The 20,606-nt window shown below is 53.7% G+C and overlaps 1 protein-coding gene across 9 annotated transcripts; it reads left to right on the forward strand.

Moving 5' to 3' along the window:
• The first annotated feature begins 11,966 nt into the window (after positions 1-11,966).
• FDPS (farnesyl diphosphate synthase) lies at positions 11,967-20,505 on the forward strand. Of its 9 annotated transcripts, none has more exons than XM_028090222.2 (11): positions 11,975-12,061; positions 12,737-13,066; positions 13,144-13,306; positions 14,718-14,858; positions 18,111-18,191; positions 18,291-18,413; positions 18,671-18,759; positions 18,848-18,920; positions 19,557-19,634; positions 19,724-19,858; positions 20,252-20,505. In XM_028090222.2, the coding sequence occupies exons 2-11, from the start codon at positions 12,888-12,890 to the stop codon at positions 20,450-20,452; spliced, it is 1,263 nt and encodes a 420-aa protein (XP_027946023.1). In that variant the 5' UTR covers positions 11,975-12,061; positions 12,737-12,887; the 3' UTR covers positions 20,453-20,505. The 9 variants fall into 9 exon arrangements, 7 of the variants coding, with proteins under 7 accessions (XP_027946025.1, XP_027946023.1, XP_087885209.1 ...); XM_028090223.2 differs by having other exon boundaries at positions 11,981-12,061; positions 12,737-12,780; XM_028090224.2 differs by lacking the exon at positions 12,737-13,066 and having other exon boundaries at positions 11,967-12,061.
• The last annotated feature ends 101 nt before the right edge of the window (positions 20,506-20,606 follow it).

The following is a 20,606-nucleotide window of genomic DNA, read 5'->3' on the forward strand; positions in this document are numbered from 1 at the left end:
GCTTACAAAGTGAGAGGCTGTGGAGAGGGGGAGAAAGGCGAACACGACTGCTGGTCTTATCTAAGGGAGACAGAGAAAAGAAAAGGGGCACACCCAGCTGGCCGCCCCTGTCCCCACACAGAGTCCCACCCCCAGACCTGCTGGCTCTCCGCCCACTCTTCTGGTATTCCCCCCCCATCCATTTTTCCTGATAAGTTTCCAATTCATTCGTGCTGTCATCAACCTGAATGGAGATTTTGGTGCTATGGCCCCTTGTCCTTTGTACTTTACTGGAGTTAGCCCTGGTGAATCTAGGAAGGAGGGGGTTTATGGTAGGAACTGGAGCCTGAAGGAAGGGGATGGGGAGCACTGTGATAATATGGTGGGATTCTCTGGAAGGGCTCTGACAGCATCACTGTTACCATAACACTGGCCACCATTTGCTCATTGGCCAATATTTATTGAACACCTACTCAGCGCCAGGTCCCGAGGACACAATGGTGAGCAAAACAGATAGGGCCTTTGCCCTTCTATGGGATTTACAGCATGGGGACACAGACAATAAACGAGCACCAAGAGGCACCTGGCTGGCTCAGTTGGAAGAGCGTGCAACTCTTGATCTCAGCATCCTGAGTACAAGCCCCAAGTTGGGAATAGAGATGACAAATAAAAATTAAAAAAAAAATAAAACAAGCACAAAAAATGAATATACAACCATAAACTTTGTGTTTTACTAAAGGTTCTCTTTTTTAAGTGTGTAGGGAGACAAGGGGCAGAGGGAAAGAGAGAATCTCAAGCAGGCTCCCTGCTGAGCATGGAGCCGGAAGTAGGGTTTGATCTCACAACCCTGAGACCATGACCTGAGCCGAAATCAAGAGTCGGATGCTGAACTGACTGAGCCACCCAGGCGCCCCGACAAGCACAAACTTTGTAAGTGCTGTTAAGGAATTGATCAGGGTGCAGAACAGCAGAGTCAACAGGGAGAAGAGAGAGACACGTATTTTAGATGAGGTGGTTTGGTAAGGCCTCTCTGGAGTGTGATCATATTTAAGCTGAGATTAGAAGGATGAGAAGGAACTAGTAGGGACAATTTGAGGCAAGGAGTTTTCTGTGGGGTTAGAAATAATACCCGTGGAGTCTCTGAGGAAGGAAAAGGCCTAGTGCTACAGAGAGAGAAGGCTGTTGTGAGTCGGGGTGCCTGGGGAGCAGAGGCACGCGTGCAGGGAGGAGGCGGTGGGTGCCTGGCGCACAGGGGCAGGCTCGCTGTGAGACTGGAGACGGAAGCAGGGACTTGGAGGGCCCCAGGCTTACCCAGCGGAGTGACGCGACCCAGCACATGCTCTGGACCCTTCTGACTAGCAGGTGGAGGTCACAGAGTAGCCGCGAGGCTAGCAGTTTTAGGGATGATCCGGGCGGGAGGTGACGGACTAATGGCAGCAGCAGAGATGGCGAGAGAGAGACAGATCTGAGGTGTCTCTGGAGAAGAGCATACAGGGTGGAGGGGCAGGCGTGGGGAGCAGGGGAGGGAGACTCCCATCCCCCGAAGGAGGGCGCTGTCAGGTCTGGCTTGAGCAGCTAGATGGCAGTGCCATTTACTGAGACTAGGGGAGGAACAGGTTTGCAGGGAAACATGCAAGATTTCCATGTTAGCCAGGCTATGTTCAAGATGCCAATCAATCATTGAAATCAATAGGCAGACAGTAGGACTTAGGGTGTGCTGGGACAGTGTTCGGACATCTTATGTACATACAGCTTCTTTGTCACCATGACAACCGAGAAGGAAGGTAGGATTGAGAGCCTGTTTGACAGTGAGGGGCCGAGGCTAGCAGGGTGGGCTAGGCATCTTCTGCCACTCCAGATCCTTTCTCTACCCTTGTCCACTCTGTCTGCGGCTGGGAGGCTAAAGGCCTTGCCCATGGCTTCTGTCGGGCTTGGCCCCTGGAAAGGGGCACCAGTAGGAGAGGAAGCCTGGGCATTTTCCCTCCCCTTCCTCCTGCAGGGTTGCTGGAAGTCACAGGTCCTGCCAGGGACCCTCTCCAGATTCTAGGACCCATTCTCTCCCCATCCCCTGGGACCCGAAAGGTGGTTCTAGGCGCACTGTTACACTGTGACTAGATCTGGGCTAGTGCTGTACCTCTTGCAGTTTAGCAGCATCCTGTGCACACCTTTGGATATAATCCTGTTATCAAACATTCTTCAGTTTATCTGATTTGAGAGAGCCCTCGTTTCCTGACGGAACCCTACCTGATACACTTTGGGGCTAAAAATCTTGTCGGCAGCGGAGCTAGGATTCAGACTCAGTGTGGTGGCAGAGGCTGAGCTGTGTTCACTAAACTCCATCCCTTCCCTCAGACTCTGAGTGGAACAGAAAGAGGCTAGATAGTAGGGAAGACTTACAAGGGAGAAGGAGCATGGCATCCTAGACTCTGTTTATAAAAGACAGAACAAATAAAGATGGTTGAGAATGTAACCAGGGGCGCCTGGGGGGCTCAGTTGTTAGGCGTCTGCCTTCGACTCAGGTCATGACCCCAGGGTCCTGGGATCGAGCCCCACATCGGGCTCCCTGCTCCGCGGGAAGCCTGCTTCTCCCTCTCCCGCTCCCCCTGCTTGTGTCCCTGCTCTCGCTATCTCTCTTCTCTCAAATAAATTAAAAAAAAGAAAAGAAAGTTGTAACCAGAGGGAACGTAATAGACTTCAGGCATCGGGGAACTAGGCCTTGTGCTTGGGGGTTGGGGAGGGACATGTGATGTTTAAGTCTGGCCTGGTGATTTCACTCTCACTCAAAGACCGCTTGGGAGGACCCGAATCCCAGAGATCCAAGCCCCGAGTAGCTAACAGGAGGTGGGGTTGGTGCCCCAAAGCGGCCCCTGTCCTATCCAAAAGCTTTGACCTGAAATGGGTCAAAGAGGAAAAGCACTGGGGCTGACCCTGGGTCCACAGTGACCACACCACGTGAGAGGTGTTCTGCACTTTGTCCCAGGGTCAGGCAGCCCTGAGCAGGTGGCCCGTGGGTGACCGCGGGAAGGACGCCAGGCCTGCGGGAGCCAAGCCTCGGCCGTGTCTGATGAGAGCCTCCCCAGCCGGCCAGCATGCACAGCCCCACAGCCTCAGACGCGCACAGAGCTGCTCACACGGCGTCAGACACACGCAGACTCGAGCTTGGATGTGTTCTCAGCACGTGCCCTGCCCCACGCCGGGTTCTGAGAGTCCGCCCCCGACGGGGGAGAGGCAGAAATGCGGGCAGTTAGGGTTAGTGAAGTGTGCGTTCAGGACGCAGCGGGGACAGGAGGGGTGGAAGGTTGTGGGTGACGCAGGAGGCCGCACCAGAGCCGAAGGGAGGCGAGGGCAGGCTGGCCAGTGCGGGCACACGCGCACACGCGCGCCCTCCGGGGACACACAGACACTCTCCCGCTCTCACACGTGCCCGCCCGCGGCAGCCCCTGTGCACGACAGCGGCCGGCCTGCGGGGGCGCCCGAGAGCCGCCCGGGGACCCGCGCGCGTCCTGGCCCCGCCCCCGCCAGCTTCCCGGGGTGCGGCGGCCGTGCGCCTGGCCCCTCGCCTCCGGCCGCCGGCGGCCCAAGCCGGGGGGTGGGCCCTGCGTCTGCGTTTCCAGCAGTTCCCTAGAATTTGTTCAAGTGTATTTACGTTTATTTGTAGACCCTTGCTCAATATACAACGCTCAGAGGTCCAGGGTATCAGTGAAGAGTTTCTCCCTTCCTGACCCCATCCCCGTTCCAGCCACTCGTGGCCCCCCCAGAGTCTACCAGAAGTTTCTGTGTCTTCTCTCAGAAATGGACCATGCAGGTACAAACAATATATACCCCCCCTTTTTTAAAATATAGGAACATTTTATTTTTATTTGTATTGCTTTTAAAGATTTTATTTATGTATTTGTGAGAGAGACAGAGAGCCAAGCCGGGGGAGGGGCAGAGGGAGAGGGACAGCCAGACCCCCCATTTGGCCGGGAACCTAACCGGTGACTCCATCCGAGGACCCCGAGATCATGCCCTGATCTGAAGTGAGATACTTAATGGACTGAGCCACCCAGGTGCCCCTATTTATTATTTTTTTTAAGTAATCTCTGTGTCCAGTGTGGGGCTCAAACTCACAACCCGGAGATCAAAGGTCACATGCTGTACTGAATGAGGTGGCCAGGCACCCGGAGGCTTCCCTTGTTAATGCAGGTAGTAGGGTACTGAACATTGCGTTCTGTACACCGCCCCCCCCCCCCAGCTGACTCTAAGAGCTTGGGCTCCTTGCCTAGGAAGGGAGGGCTTACTTTTGTTCACCATTTGTAACGGACCCCCTGAAATCCGCCATGGGACCTCTGACTTGCAGGGCAGGAAGCTGCCCAGAGTCGGGGCCCAGGTCTCTCTTGGTTTTTTGAAAAATTGTGCTAAAATATATATAAGAAAAAATTGACCGTTTAACCATTTTTAGGCATACAATTCAGAGGCATCAAGTACATGCATGACGTTCGGCAACCAATAGTACTATTTCCAAAATTGTTCTCATCAACTCAAACAGAAACTTTGTTCCCATTAAACACTAACTCCCCGTTCCCACCTCTCTCAGCCCCCAGTAACTTTCATTGTACCTTGTGTGTCTGGATTTGCTGACTCTAGGGAACTCCTAGAAGTGCAATCGCTCACTGTCTTTTTGTGACTGGCTTATTTCACTCAGCATGTTCCCAAGGCTCGTCCATATTGCAGCCTGTCTCCAGAATTCCTAACTTTTTAAGGCTGAATAATACTCCACTGTATCCGGGCCATACCTTGTTTGTCCTCTCTGTCTGGGAACCGACGCTCTGCTTGTCTCCACCTTTTGGCTGCAGTGAACGGTGCTGCTGGACAGGTGTGTCGGCCCACGGAGGCTTCTGTGAAGGCCAGCCGGCCTCCGTGCAGCTCTGGTCTTGCACGTGGGGCAGGGCGGGCAGCTCCACCCTAACAAGAAGAGGGGAGGTGGGTGGGAGAGCCTCCCATGAGGACAGGGGTCTGGAGAGGAGGGGTAGAGGGTGCAAACCTAGCTCACGGCTTGACCCCCACCAATGTTCCCACCTCACGCAGAGTGCGGGCTGAAGGCCTCACGAGGCCCTGCTCCTTCCCAGTCCTCCCCATTACTCCTGTCATACTGGTCCCCAAGACATGGGGAACAAAGGCAGAAGAAGAAAGATTAAATTTCCTTACGCCCTGCAGCCCATCGACGAGTCTTGAAACAGGCAGAGTGACCTTCCTCCAGGGACTCAGCTGCCTCGATGTTAATACTTTGCTAACGGCAAAAGGCAACCTTAGCCCAACTCCCAGGACCTTGTAAGTCTACTTTAACATAGTAGAGATTCCTTTGGAAACCTCCTTTATCTCTACCCCCTAAGATACCTGTTGACAATCATCCCCCAAGCACATGACCCACCGATGCACATCTGGAGGCTCTCATGACTCAGGTTTTACTAAACAGTAATGAATGACCTTTTCCTAACAAGAGCTAGCCCCCCTCAAGGTCCTGGGAACCTTGTTTCTGAAACCTCTGGGAGGCTTACACTCTCCCTAACCCCCTCCCGACTTGAAGTATATAATGGGCTCCTCACGACCCCTGTGCGGCTCTTTCTGCCCACGGGTTCTGTCCCTGTACTTTAGTAAAACCCCTTTTTGCACCAAAGACGTCTCAAGAATTCTTTCTTGGCCATGGGCTTCGAACCCTAACGTCTTTCCTACAACACCCCACATTTCTCAAACAAGGAAGATAAGCCCCTGCCTGAGAGAGGGGGGCTGTTCGAATGTTCCCTCCGTGTAAGGAGGACGTCCTTCCCCTGCCGGCCGCATGGCTCGCTCACCACTTCCTCCTGCTCACCTCTTTCCAGGCGCCGCTACTGGTGAGGCCTTTGGGAACCACCCATGTACCACAGCGGCAGGCTCCCCCAGGCTTTGTTGTCCTTCTCCGCCCAGCTTTTATACACTGGACTTGTTCCCACCCCACCTAGAAAGTCAGTTCCGGGAGAATGGGCATTTTGTCTCTGTTGCCCCCTGGTATCTCCCTAGTGCCTGGTAGGGGGTCAGTGAGTAACTGAATGGTGAGAGGCCCAGCTCTCGGGGCGACGCGGCCGGCTCCGGCCTCTCTCCAGAGCTGCGGACTCTCGGATCCGGTGGTCCCCCCTCACCACTCAGCCCCCTGTCTCCTGCACCCTGTACTGTGGCTAAGAGTCTGCATCTTTTCCACTCCTTACCCATACCCGCCCCAACCCCCCTCAACTGCTTCTGCACCTCAGTGAGACTGGGAGCCTCTCGCTACCCACAGCACACATCAGTCAACAAAGCCTGTAGATCCTACACATTTTCCAAACCCACGCCCTCTCCGTGGTCACTACCACAGACTGTGGCTTCAAAATGCCATGCCCTTGCAGATGCTCTTCCCTACACCTGTGCGCCCTTCTTCCTCTTCTCTGCTCGACAGCATTCCTGTTCAATCACTTAGGTTTCATCTCCTCTCTGGCATCATTAGATGGGCTTCTCATCTCCTTCAGTTCAGTCAAAGGTAAGATATTCATCAATAGGGGCGCCCGGCTGGCTCCAGCAGGGGAGCCTGAGACTCTTGATCTCAGGGTCGTGAGTTCAAGCCCCACATTGGGTATAGACCTTACCTAAAAAATAAATAAAATAAAACAAAATACTCATCAATCGCCATTAAAACCATTCAGTTTGGCAGCACTGAAAGTGGGGCAGCCAGGCCTGGGTGCCTCCTGACAGGATGCAACAGGAAGTACACGTCTTGGAAGAATTCTGACTATTGGCACCTCCAACCCAACTACTAGTACACAGGAGGTACAGGGAGTAGAGGGATGAGTTAACCGCTTGTGGAGGCCGTCAGTCAGACCCAGGACACGGGCAGTTCTAGTAGCAAAAGACCCAGTTTCATCAACATATAATGGCATGAAAAAAGGGCAGAAGGAGGAACCGTTTGTTAAAAAATGATTTAAGACACAGACCAACCAAATGCAGTGTGAGGACCCGAATTGGATTCTGATTTGAACAAGCCAATTGCAAAATACGTTTTTGACACAATCCAGGAAATTTGAACACGGGTTGGATATTAGGGGGGGCGCCTGGGTGGCTCAGTCGTTAAGCGTCTGCCTTCGGCTCGGGTCATGGTCCCGGGGTCCTGGGATCGAGCCCCGCATCGGGCTCCCTGCTCCGCGGGAAGCCTGCTTCTCCCCTCTCCCACTCCCCCTGCTTGTGTTCCCTCTCTCGCTGTCTTTCTCTCTGTCAAATAAATAAAATCTTAAAAAAAAAAAAAAGACTTTTCCCCGACTTTGCCACTTTTGACCCTTGACTCAGCTCTATAAATTAGATAGGGTGCACATTTATACTTTGATTCATTAAAAGAACACCTAGGTCACCTAAAATATGGTGGTGTCCTCAGTTTGCAGCTTTGGAGCCCACTCAGAGAGGTCATGCGGCTTGCTGAAGTTCGCCCAGCTGGTCAGGGTGGGGCCAAGGCTTGAACCTGGGGAAGCATTTAAGGCAGGGGAGTTCCATTTCAGCTGGGCGAGGAGCTGGCAGGACCCAGCCTAGAAGAAGCCCCCCTTCCCAGCCACTTTCAACTGCTCTTCCCCCTGAGGGTGAGCTAGCTGGCAGCTGTACCTGACTCCCATCGGACCACACGGGACAAGCCAGGTGGATGGTGGATCCGCTAGAAGCTCTCCTCCTAGAGTTCTCACTCCGCCTTACCCCCATTACGCAGTAGCCATGCTCCTTCCGGAAGCGCCAGCCCGCAGCCTCCACACACCATGTGGGCACCCTCCTTCCTGAAAGTGTCGTTTCTTTCCCGACTGTTTTGGGCTTCTCGCCACTCCCCTGCCCATCTCTCATCTGCACCCGCATCCTTTGACCCGCGCAGTCACCTGGCGGGGAGGTGGGGAGCCACGACCCCGGGCGGCCTTGGTGGAGAGTGGGCCAGGGAAGGAAGAGGTGGGTCTGGGGGAAGAATCCACAGGCTCCTCAGCGGGGAGAGGTGCAGGCTTACAGGCCAAAGAAGTAGATTCTGGGTGCGGCTGGGTGTGACCTGGGGTGTAATTTACTGGGTATAAGGACATTTTCTGGATCTCCCTCTAGTTCTCCAGGGAAGCATGTGATTTTCATTTTTTTTTTAAATTGTGGTAAAATATGCGTAACATAAAATTGACCATTTTAGCCACTTTTACGTGTACTTTTAACCACTCTAAGCAGCAGTACGTGCATTCATGTTGTCATGCAACCATCACCACCATTGATTTCTAGAACTTTTAAAATCTTCTCAAACTGAAACTCTATACCCATTAAATACTCCCCATTCCTGCCTTCCCAGACCCAGGCACCCACCATTCAACTTTGGCCTCTATGAATTTGCCTCCTCTAGGGACCTCACGTCACACAGTATTTGTTCTCTTGTGTCTGCCTGAATTCACTTAGCATCTTGTCTTCAAGGTTCATCCACGTGATAGCGTGTGTCAGAATTTCCTTCCTAATTCTAGGCTGAAAAATATTCCAATTTAAGTTTATACAATATTTTGTTTATCCGTTCATCTGTGGATGGACACTTGGGTTGTTTCCACCTTTTGGCTGTCGTGAATAACACTACAATGAACCTTAGGTGCAAGTATTTTGTGTGGGTGTCTGATTTTAGCGCTTTGGGGTATATACCTAGGAGCAGGGTTGCTCGGTCACATGGCAATTCTACGTTTTACATTTGGAGGAAGAGCCCTGCTGTTTTCCATGGCAGGCGCGCCATTTTACATTCCCAGCAGCAATGTCAGGAGGTTCCTGTTTCTCCATATCCTCACCAACACTTGTTATTTTCAGTTTTTAAACATCTGTTTGTTTTTACTGTAGCCGTATGAAGAAGCGTAGGGTGGTATCTCATGGTGGTTTTGATTTGCATTTCCCTAATGACTGACCATGATGAGCATCTTTTCTTGTACTTATTGGCCATTTGTATATTTTCTTTGGAGAAATGTTTACTCAAGTGCCTTGCCCATCTTCTAATTCGGTTGTTTGTATTTTTGTTGTTGTTATAGGAGTTCTGGATATTAAACCCTTTTTTTAATTTTTTATTTATTTATTTATTTATTTTTAAAGATTTTATTTATTTATTTGAGAGAAAGAGAGAATGAGAGATAGAGAGCACAAGAGGGAAGAGGGTCAGAGGGAGAAGCAGATTCCCCGCCGAGCAGGGAGCCCGATGCGGGACTCGATCCCAGGACTCCAGGATCATGACCTGAGCTGAAGGCAGTCGCTCAACCAACTGAGCCACCCAGGCACCCTAAACCCTTTTTTTTTTTAAAGATTTTATTTATTTATTCATGAGAGAGAGAGAGAGAGAGAGAGAGAGAGGCAGAGGGAGAAGCAGGCTCCCAGGGAGCAGGGAGCCCGATGCGGAACTCGATCCCAGGACCCTGGGATCATGACCTGAGCGGAAGGCAGACGCTTAACCATCTGAGCCACCCAGGCGCCCTGGATATTAAACCCTTATCAGATGCATGCTTTGGGAATATCTTCTTCCATTCCATATACTTTCTTTTCACTCTCTTGATAGTGTCCTCTGGTGCACCAAAATTTTTAATTTTGATGAAGTTCAATTTATCTTTTCTCTTGCTGTTTATGTTTTTGGTGTCATAGTTAAGAATCCGTCACTAGGGGCGCCTGGCTGGCTCAGCCCGTGGAGCGTGTGGTACTGGATCTCAGGGTTGTGACTGTGAGCCCCATGTTGGGTGTAGGGATTACTTAAAAATAGAAAATCTTTTTTTAAAGATTTTATTTATTTATTTGCGGGAGGCGGGGTGGAGAGTAGAAGCAGGGTGAGTGGGAGAGGGAGAAGCAGGCTCCCTGCTGAGCAAGGAGCAGGACGTTGGACTCAATCCCAGGAGCCTGGGATCATGACCCAAGCCGAAGGCAGACACTCAACCAACTGAGCCACCCAGGCGCCCCTAAAAATAAAAAATCTTAAAAAATATATCCATCATTAAATACAAGGTATGAAGGCTTATCCCTATATTTTCTTTTAAGATTTTTTATGGTTTTAGCTTTTATATTTAGGTTTTAATCTATTTTGAGTTAGTTTTTGAATATGGTGTGAGGTAGGGGTCCAATTCCATTCTTTTGCATGAGGAAAGACAATTGAGTTTACTTAGTGCCATTTGTTGAAGAGACTGTCCTTTCCCCATCTAGTGGACTTGGTACCTTTGTAAAAAACCTATTTGGTTAAGTGACTGCCTTCGGCTCAGGTCATGATCCTGGAGTCTCGGGATTGAGTCCTACGTCGGGCTCCCTGCTCAGCGGGGGGTCTGCTTCTCCCTCTGGCCCTCTTCCCTCTCATGCTCTCTGTCTCTCATTCTCTCTCTCTCAAATAAATAAATAAAATCTTAAAAAAAAACCTATTGGTCACAGATATATGAGTTTATTTCTGGACTCTCAATTCTGTTTCATTGGTCAATATGTCTATCCTTATGCCAGTACCACACTGTTTTGATTATCACAGCCGTGTAGTAAATTTTGTAATTGGGAAGTGTGAGTCTTTCAATGTTGTTCTGTATCAAGATTATTTTAGTCGCCCAGCGTCCCTTGTAATTCCATATGCATTTGCAGATTGGCTTTTCCATAGCTGCAAAAAAAAAATGTGGGAATTTTTTTGTTGTTAAAAATTTTATTTATTTATTTGAGAGAGAGAGAATGAGAGACAGAGAGCACGAGAGGGAAGAGGGTCAGAGGGAGAAGAAGACCCCCCGCTGAGCAGGGAGCCCGATGTGGGACTCGATCCTGAGACTCCAGGATCATGACCTGAGCCGAAGGCAGTCGCTTAACCAACTGAGCCACCCAGGCGCCCCCAAAATCTGGGAATTTTGATAAGGATTGTGTTGAATCTGTAGATTGCTTTGGGTGACATCTTAACGCTATTAAGTCTTTCTATTCAGGAATATGGGCTGTTTTCCATTTATTTAGGTCTTCTTTAATTTTTTTCGGCAATGTTTTATAGTTTTCAATGTACAAGTTAGTTGTATTTTATTCTTAGGTATTTCATTATTTTAGATGCTACTGTAAATTGAATTGCTTTCTTCATTTCCTTTTTGAGATTGTTCATTGCAGGTGTGCAGAAGCACAACTGATTTTTGCATATTGTTTTTGTACTCCGCAACTTTGCTGAGTTTATTAGTTCCAGTAGCTTTCTTGTGGATGTTCCATATTTAGGATCATGTCATCTCTGAAATACATTTATTTTTACTGCTTTTTCAACTTGGCTGTTTTTTATTTCTTTTTCTTGTCTAATAGTTCTGACTACAGCTTCCAGTACAGTGTTGAACAGCAGTGATGAAAGTGAATCTTTGCACAGTGATTTTTGTTCCAATGTATGACCCAGGTTGTTTGGAGTTTCAGGCTACTTTCAGTGGGTGGAGGAACAGGGATTTGGGAGAGTTGGAGAGAGCGCCAACTGGGTGAAGCCACGGTGCGCTGGTAAGCCCTGTGTAAGATTGAGGCTTCTAGTTTCTGCTCTCGGTCTTATTTCTTGAGCCCTTAAAGCACTTTGTGTGCTTGTCTCAGGGCGTTATTCTCGTTGGACAGACGAGGAAGGACAGTTAACGGAGGGTCAGGGAAATTAAATGTCTGCCTACGTTTGAGAACCCATAAATGGCAAAGCCGGTCCTGCTGGAATTTTATACGCCAACCAACTGCCCAGGGCGATACAGATAATCAACATGTGTGGTAAAGGTGGCGGCCGGGAGCCAGAGTGGGAGCCTTCCTCCCACCTCCACCGGGAGCCTGGTCTGCTCCTCCGGTCCTGGGCGCGGCCCTTCCATTGGTTGTCCGGCACAGGGCCCCATGCTCACACGAGGGGAGGCAGCCAATCAGCGCGGCTCATCCCCGCCCAGCCGGCTCGCGCTAGATCGCGTCGTCCTGTCCCTCCCGCGGCACGCCGGGAATTGTAGTCCGATGAGGCCTTTCTGTCTGGAGGGAGGGGAGCTCGGGAACTACCGGACCCAGAGGGCCGCGCGCCGAGCGGAGCGGCCTTCAGGAGTTCCCTGCTAAGACTGGACCGAGAGTCGGCGTCCAGGAGCAGGTGAGAGAGGTCTCCGGCTGGGACTGGGGCCGCGATAGGAGCCTCAGCCTCACTTCGGTGGTAGTACTGCGGAGCACGGGAGCCCCCCCCGCCCCGCATTGGGGGCCGGTGTGCCCGACCGGCTGGTCTTCCGGCGGTGTGAGCCCGCAGCCTCCCCGGCCGCCCCGTGTTGCTCCGAGGCTGGCGGTGCGGTCCCAGCGCTGCCTGTGAGGCTCGGGACGCCCAGTCCCCGAGCCCGGGACCTCGTGTCCGTGGTGCCCCGGGTGCCGGCGCACTTCTTCTCTTGGGGTATCCCCGAGGCTGCACAGCACTTTCCCCGCCTACCAGGGGAGACCTGGGTTCTAGATTTGGCGCCGGCACTGCCCACGTGTCTTCCTACCTCCTGGAGCCTCAGTTGGCCCTCCGTAAAATAGGGCGCTTTAAGGGTCCTCCCAGGCCTTAGTCCTCAGGTACTTTAGTCTGGACTTTTCCAGCTGTGCTCCAGGACTTGGGGGAAGAAGCCAAGAGAGTAGTGATTCCAGAGGCTCCCTGCAGGAGTTGACGGTAGAAGGGATAAAGTTAGGTGGCATTGAGTGATTTTAAGTGCGCACAGTGTTAAGTGCGACCCGTCGACTTTCGGTCAGCCAGGCATACTTTTTGTTCTTTGCATTTACTTCTTTCTGGAAATGCCCTTAGGCTCAGCTCAGCTCAGAAGAGACCCGTGCATTCTGGGCCCAGAGGTAAAAGGGTGGTGGAGGTGATCTGGGGAGCCGCCACCGTGCATCTGCCTTAGGTGCTTGCCCCTGCAGGGAGTGCTCGGTGCCCCCCTCCCTATGCCACTCCCACGATGCCCCTGTCCCGCTGGCTGAGATCTGTGGGGGTCTTCTTGCTGCCAGCCCCCTGCTGGGCGCCCCGGGAGAGGTGGTTGGGTCCCCTACGGCGGCCCTCCCTGGTGCACGGGTGCCCAGTCCTGGGGGCCTGGCACAGTGCCCGCTGCTGGTGCCAAGCGTGGACAGAGGAGCCTCGGTGAGTGTGGTGGGGGTGAGGGGCCTTGGGGAGGGGAGCAGCTGCTCAGGTTTCTGACTTGGCTTTCCTCTCCTCAGAGCACTTTACTCCTCCCTCAAAATGAATGGAGACCAGAAATTGGACCCTTATGCCCAAGCAAAGCAGGATTTCATCCAGCATTTCTCCCAGATTGTCAAGGTGCTGACCGAGGATGGCGTGGGCCACCCTGAGACGGGAGACGCCATTGCCCGGCTTAAGGAGGTGAAGGATTGGTGACTTCAGAGACTGAATCTGAGGTTCATTCTCTATATGTGTGGGATCCAGCTGTGGCTTTTGGGGGACCTTTGACAGTGGGGTGGGAGGAGGGGCAGGCTTTTACCTGAGTGATGCTGGGTCTCCTCTGGAGGGAGCAGGGCCTGAGCAGGGATAATTACTCAGCCCATCAGTCCTGCCTCGTGGTTCAGGTGAGCCACATGGACTGCTTTCTGTGCCTCTGGGGGTGAAGGCCTAAAACCTGCTAAGTCTTTGTTGAGAAACGGGATTAGGTCTCCAGAAGTCCTTAAGTGCTACTTTGTCAGGGAGCTGGGAGGAAGCAGCCTGAGGAGCTTCAGGGGAGGCTGGGCATCACCAGAAACTCTCCTCCAGAGGCACCTGGGTGGATCAGTCAGTTAAGCTTCCGACTCTTGGTTTCAGCTCAGGTCGTGAACTCATGGGTCATGAGATCAAGCCCCGTGATGGACTCTGCTTAAGACTTTGTCTCCCTCTCCCTCTGCCCCTCCCCCGCTAAAATGAAGGAAGAAAGAAAGAAAAAGAAAAGAAACCTCTGCTCCAGGGCAGGAAATTTGGCTGGGATATTTGAGTTGCCTAATTTTTTAAATTATTTTGGGGTATCTAGTAATTCTTGTTATAAATATTGTCTCGTTTGTCTGAGGAGAACCAAGGAAAAGGTTTGCCCGTACGGGGTGGAGATTAAAAGGGAGGTTTTCCCAGTGCATTCGAGCTGGTGGACAGCAGGGCAGCTGAAGGCAAAGGAGAGCTCCCAGCAGGAAGAGATACCACTGGGTCCCCTCCTGAGCTCTCTTCTGGCCAACTTTGGGGACCTTGTCTTTCATGCAGTGAGAGAGGCTTTTCGTTTGCAGGTGGTTGGCCCTGGGGTAGGAGGAGGTGGCTGGGAAGTCTGGGAGAGGTGGGGATGAGGCTGCAACCTGGGAGGGAGAGACCTGAACGTGCCAGCCATTCCCATGACATGTACAGAGTTTTCCCTGGGTTCAAGCCTATTCTGGGCTTGGGAGCAGATTTTAATGTGCAGTATGGAGCCTTTAGATTTACTGAGGATTGAGGCGCCTGGCTGGCTCAGTCAGTAGAGTGTGCCACTCTCGATCTCAGGGTCATGAGTTCAAGCCCCAAGTTGGGCATGGAGCCTACTTAAAAGAAAAAAATGTACTGAGGAAGACCACGCAGAGAGAGCCTGGGGATGGGGGGGCTCCTCCAGTGGTGCTCCAGGATTTGGGGGAAGAAGCCAAGAGTCACAGTTCCAGAGGTTCCGGGAGGTGGAGTGGGGCCTGAGGAGGTTAAAGCCCAGTCCGGGTTGGAAGCGCGAGAGGGCAGGGAGAGATCTTAGAGTAGGCTCGCTGCGGGACCTGGTGCCTTGTCCGTCTTCCCTTACCCCCAGGTCTTGGAGTACAACGCGGTTGGAGGCAAGTACCAGCGGGGTTTGACTGTGCTGATAGCATTTCAGGAGCTGGTAGAGCCAAAGAAGCAGGATGCCGATAGTCTCCGGCGGGCCCTGACGGTGGGCTGGTGTGTGGAACTGGTAAGAGGGGCGGGGGAAAGGCAGGAGAAGCAGAGGTTTTACGAGGGTGGGGGTGTCCTGGGGGGGAGGGGAGGGATGAGCTTGAAACGGATTTCTCCCGTGTTTCTCTGCATTAGTAGTCAAGTTTAGACAGTGGTTTGCTCTAAGGGTTAACAAATGTGGGGAACCTCTTTGCCAGTAGGTATGTATCTAGTCTGTAAACTAAGCTGTGGGCCAGGGCCTTGGCACTGGGCATAAAGGAGTCAGCTCTTTCCCCTGAGCAGAGGGCAACTATCAAGAGTGACAGAGTTCTTCTAGAGGATCGTTCTAAAGCAGAGATTGAAAACTTGCAGGCCACCGATAGTTTTTGAAAATGAAGTGCCCTAAATTTAAGAAAGAAGAGATGTCACATAAAAACCCAGGTTTCTAGCATCACTTGGGAAATTGCTAGATCTGTGCCCAGGGTCCCACGCAGCACCAACTGGCTGATGTTGAATCATAGCCCCTTCCGCAAGACGGGGCACGGGCGTTCCTGTGTGGCTCTGTCTCTCTGCTTTGCTCCAGTCCCCATGTGTCCTTGTCTCCCGTACCCAGCTCATTCTCCCCTGAAAGGGGTCTGGTTTCCTGGCCTAGCCTAAAAGCTTCACTAGTGACAAGGAGCCTGGATTCCAGGAGGGGAGCCAGGCCCCGAGGTCGGTGGCAGGGAGCTCAGAAGGGAGGGCACTCAGGACCTGGCCTGTGGAAAGGGGCAGCTGCCTCAAGGAAGGGTGTGACATGCCCGGGGTCAGCCACGCTGCCTTCTCAGCCCGGGCAGTGCAGGTGGAGGTGTGTGGCCTGTGGGTGTTGGAAATTCCAGTCTGGAGCTTGTAAGTGAGACGGGGCTGGGGAAGAGGGATTTGCCTCCAAGGAGGTAAAGGGACCGTGGCATCACTGGGGGGACAGGGCCCTGGGGGCCCGAGGAGCCCGTATGCACAGACGCCAGGCAAGGCAGGGAGGCCGGGAGGACCCGGGCAGGGCAGAGGATCAGAGCTATGGGGCCAGGGCGGGGCGCCTGGTCGAATGACGTGTCCTGACTTCCAGCTGCCCCGTGGGTTCACCAGGGACTGCTCACGGATGTTTAAACGTGGCTGCAATGCTGTCATTTCCCCAAGATGCCTTTTGAGCTGTGCACCGTTGTTGTCACTCGGTGACTTTGGTTACGGTGTCTGCTTTCGTCTTCCTCCTGCCTCCCGTCCTTCAGCTCCGTCTGTTTCAGCGTTTACCTCCGAAGAACAAGGGCATTTGCCGGCACAAGCACAATGCCATTGTCACGGCTGTCTGAGTTCACGTGGGCTGCTGCAACAAAATAGCACACACCGGGTAGCTTATAAAGAACAGAAATTTATTTCGTGGACTTCTGGAAGCTGGAAGTCGAAGACTGAGGTCCCAGCATGGCTGGGGGTGAGGGGGCGGGGCTCTTCTGGCTCAGCAGCACCTTCCCGCACAGCCCCTGGTGGTGCAAGGGGCCAGGCAGCTCCACAGCCTCCATCAGGAGGGCCCTGGAGGCCCCACCTCCTCACACCATCGTCTTTAATGGTTAGGATTTCAACATTTGGGGGGGACACATTCAGACCATAGCAACAGTAATATTACCTAGTGTATATTCCCGATTTAAGTATTCCTAATTCTCCCCAAAATGTCTGTTCTAAGTTGGCTTTGTTTTGTTTTGTTTTTTAAAGATCTTATTTATTTGACACACAGAGAGCGAGCACAAGCAGTGGGGGAGCGGCAGGCAGAGGGAGGGGGAGAAGCAGGCTCCCCGCCGAGCAGGAGCCCGATGTGGGGCTCGATCCCAGGACCCTGGAATCGTGACCTGAGCCGAAGGCAGACGCTTAACCATCTGAGCCACCCAGGCGCCCTTGTTTTGTTTTTAAACATCTAGGATCCAATCAAGAGTAATGTACCATATTTGTGGTTCTTCTTCAATCTTTAATCTTTAGAATAGTCCCTCTACCATAATTGACTAATACTGTGGATAGATTTCTCATTTAATGGATCTGGGGTGAGACTCTGACACTGGTTTTTTTTTTTTTTTTTTTTAAGTTCCCCTGATAAATAGAAAGTGCGTTTGGGTTAAGAACCACTGCTGTGGGGCAGAGGAGGTTGAGGGATACCAGGAACGAAGCTCTTCGGGGACTGTCGTGGTTGAGTGGTGCTGGTTGAAACCAGGTGGGGGAGACAGTGGACCAGTGGCTTTAGTGGAACCAAGTGGACACTCTAATAGTAAAACCCACGCCTCCGGTGCGGACAGCCCAGACCCTGCCCCGTTGTGTGGTCAGAGGTGAAGGTGCAGATGGGTGCCTCCTTCCCCAAGGATGCCCTTGGAGCAAGAGCAGTGACCACCGCGGTCCCTTCCACACTCTGCACGCCAGAGCCGATGGGCAGTGTCGGGTGCTCCAAGCAAGGCAGACCCTCCAGCCTACACACAGAGATCAGGATGGAGTGAAGGTTTAAAACTACATCCTGAAAAGCTGTCTTCAAAGGCTCGGAAGGTGTAGCCTGAATGCAGGAAGTCTCATGGGGTATGTGACAGTGTCTCGCATTCATTAAACAGGCATTTAGGACACACTCGCTCTGGGGCTAGTGCTGTGCTTGGCTCTGGGAATGCCAGGGGGGCAAACGTCCTGGCAGCCTGCTGGGAAAACCAGCACATTCTGGGACTCTGAGGTAGGCCAGCACCTGGAAGAGAGGCCCATGGCTGACGCTGGTGTGGTTACGTGTTTAAGACCCGTGGGGGAGAGTGACCGAGTCGGACTGCATTTCTTTCCTATTGCCTTGCATCTCCAGATGAGCTCCGAGGTGGGGCTCTGTCCTGGGCACTGGCGTGTGTAAGCGGAGCGCCTCAGGGCGACACAGGGACAGCCTCCTTTTATTGCAGAAGTCCCGGAAAGTCACACTGCAGGAAGAAGTCTTAAGTATTCACCGAGGTTCTTGGCAGAAGAAGAGTAGCGGACGCAATGCTTCATCGCCTCCCTGACACCAGGACTGTCTAGGGCTGCTTGTGAGGAGATAGACATCTGAGATCTGCCGGAGTCTTTCATGTTATCGTTGGGAAGCCTGAGCCGGCGAGGTCACATAATTCCCCAAAGTCCCACAGCACAGAACAGAAGCCCTCGCTCTCGCTGGCCTGACTTCCTTCCTAGCTCGGTGATGAGCAACAGTAGCAGCTCTTGCTGGTTGAAGGGGCGCTAGCAAGGAGTCCCGAGGGTCTGATTCCACTGTGCCTTCTCCTAGCTGCAAGCTTTCTTCCTGGTGTCCGACGACATCATGGACTCGTCCCTCACCCGACGGGGGCAGATCTGCTGGTATCAGAAGGTACAGTGGGCGGGAAGGTAGCGGTGGGCACGGGACAGGCCTCAGGGAGCTGGTGCACAGAGCATACCGAGGGCTTGTTTTTCTCCTCGCCCCTGCCAGCCAGGCGTAGGTTTGGATGCCGTCAACGACGCTTTGCTTCTGGAAGCCTGCGTCTACCGCCTGCTGAAGCTCTGCTGTCGGGAGCAGCCCTATTACCTGAGCCTGATTGAGCTTTTCCTGCAGGTGTGCCGAGGGCCGTCGGCCCCGGGGGGTAGCGAGGTTTGCCTGGAAGGGGCAGAGTGGGCCAAGGTGCTGGGCAGGGCGGCGGCAGAGAGGGCTGCCCCGTGTCCTCGAGACGGGAAGGACGGCTGAGGAAGCGCTGTGTCTGTGTGCGTGCGGGCCCCTCACCTCTCTGCCCGTGCTGTGGGCTGTGGGGCCCTGGATTCCAGGGTTTCCTGGCCCCAGAGGAAGCCCAGCTGATGGGCCATCTTCCTCCTCAGAGTTCCTATCAGACCGAGATCGGACAGACCCTGGACCTCATCACAGCCCCACAGGGCAATGTGGATCTTGGCAGGTTCACTGAAAAGAGGTGAGGGACCGGGGAACTGTCTGGCCACTGAGGGCGGGCTCTGCTGGGCACTGCCCTTCTGAGGACCTTACCTTCTCCCCCTGCTCAGGTACAAATCTATTGTCAAGTACAAGACCGCTTTCTACTCATTCTATCTTCCTGTGGCGGCTGCCATGTACATGGTGAGCGAGTCTCCTGCCCCTTGCTGCCCACCGATGGGGCTTTTGCACAGAGGGTACAAAGCGGACAACTTTGGACAGTCTGCTGCCCCCATTATGTGGCCTGTGACCCTGGGCGAGTTACTTAAGGTCTGAGGGTGTCTTCTCAGCCGTACAATGGTGAAGTTCCCTCCTCAGGATTTTTAGGAAGATGAGTGGAGGCAAGGGATATGCAAGTGGTCAGCCCGGCCTCCACCCGGGTCTGGATGGGGGTGGGGGGCAAGTTCACGCTGAGAGGAAGAAGACCGGGTCCAAAGGCAGGCGGTGGGATTCCCCGCCCACCCTGACCGCGCCTCTCCAAGTCCCCCTTTGATCGGGGAAGAAGCTGGAGGAGGCAGACGGCACCGGAAGAGTGAGTCGGGCTGGGCACGGGCCGGCCTCCAGAGCTGACTTCGTCCCTGCTGGCTCACACCCGAGGGCCTCGGTGAAGGAGGTGGGCTGGAGGTCGGACCACCGAGACGTCTGGAAGCCCGAAAGCCAGGGATGTCTGAACGGAGAGGGGAGAGGATTTGGGGGCTCTGTCAGGGCGCCTTGGGAGATGCGGCCAGGAAAGTGAAGGCGCCCCTGGTGTTTGGCTTACAGATCCCCTTTTCACTGTAGGCGGGCATCGATGGGGAGAGAGAGCATGCCAATGCCAAGAAGATCCTGCTGGAGATGGGGGAGTTCTTCCAGATTCAGGTAGGAAGGCACGGGCAGGGAGCGGCCACAACTGCCCTAGGGCCTTGCTGTGGGGTCTCTTCATTTGCCCTCCTCTGCCCCCTTCCCAGGACGATTACCTCGACCTCTTTGGGGACCCCGGTGTGACAGGCAAGATCGGCACGGACATCCAGGACAACAAGTGCAGCTGGCTGGTGGTTCAGTGTCTGCGGCGGGCCTCTCCGGAACAGCGTCAGCTCCTCCAGGTGCCCGGGAGGCCGCGGATCGCGGAGCTCCCAGGAAAGGGCCAGAGCAAGGGCCTTAGCGGGGTGGGGGTGACTCTGCACCCCAGGGGACGTTTGGCAGCATCGGCAGACATTGTCCCGTGCCACAGGGATCTCTAGTGGGTGGAGGCCAGGAAAGCTGCCCGACATGCTCCGATGCGCACTACGGCTTCCCACGGAGAGCCAGCCCCGGGCGGCGGTGGAGGCAGGCAGAGGAAACTGAGGCCTGCGCCAGTATCAGAGCGTGTGCGGCGGGGAGAGGGGAGGTCAAGATCGCGGGCACTCCAGGGCCCTTGACACTGGCGGCTGGAATGTATGGATGCGAGGCGTGCTGGGGAGGGCTAAGCCAATTTCCCCGCCCCCCACCCCTTCCAGGAGAATTACGGGCAGAAGGAGGCGGAGAAGGTGGCCCGGGTGAAGGCGCTGTACGAGGAGCTGAACCTGCCCGCCGTGTTCACGCAGTATGAGGAAGACAGCTATGGCCACCTTATGGGTCTCATCGAGCAGTACGCCTCGCCCCTGCCCCCCGCCGTCTTCCTGGCGCTGGCACACAAGATCTACAAGAGGAAAAAGTGACCTGGAGACTGCGCGGGCGGGGAGGGGGACCTCTCAATAAACTGTCGAAGCTTCGTGTGGTTCTGTGCCTGCTTGTGCTAGCCAGGGGCGCAGCGCCGTCCGCAACGGGCAGGGTTGGGGGTGGCCGCGCGGAAGCCGGGGCCTGGGGCTTGCC

Source organism: Eumetopias jubatus, unplaced genomic scaffold (genome assembly GCF_037043125.1).
Source record: "Eumetopias jubatus isolate StellerSeaLion01/CBP00866 unplaced genomic scaffold, mEumJub1_p1.0 scaffold_12, whole genome shotgun sequence".
Taxonomy (NCBI): domain Eukaryota; kingdom Metazoa; phylum Chordata; class Mammalia; order Carnivora; family Otariidae; genus Eumetopias; species Eumetopias jubatus.

Excerpts from the sequence above, each read along its gene's own strand:
- FDPS (XM_028090222.2), top strand. The coding sequence starts at position 12,888 with ATGCCCCTGTCCCGCTGGCTGAGATCTGTGGGGGTCTTCTTGCTGCCA. Across the intron at positions 18,414-18,670 it reads TGATTGAGCTTTTCCTGCAG|AGTTCCTATCAGACCGAGAT; the intron begins GTGTGCCGAGGG and ends CTTCCTCCTCAG. Across the intron at positions 18,921-19,556 it reads TGGCGGCTGCCATGTACATG|GCGGGCATCGATGGGGAGAG; the intron begins GTGAGCGAGTCT and ends TTTTCACTGTAG.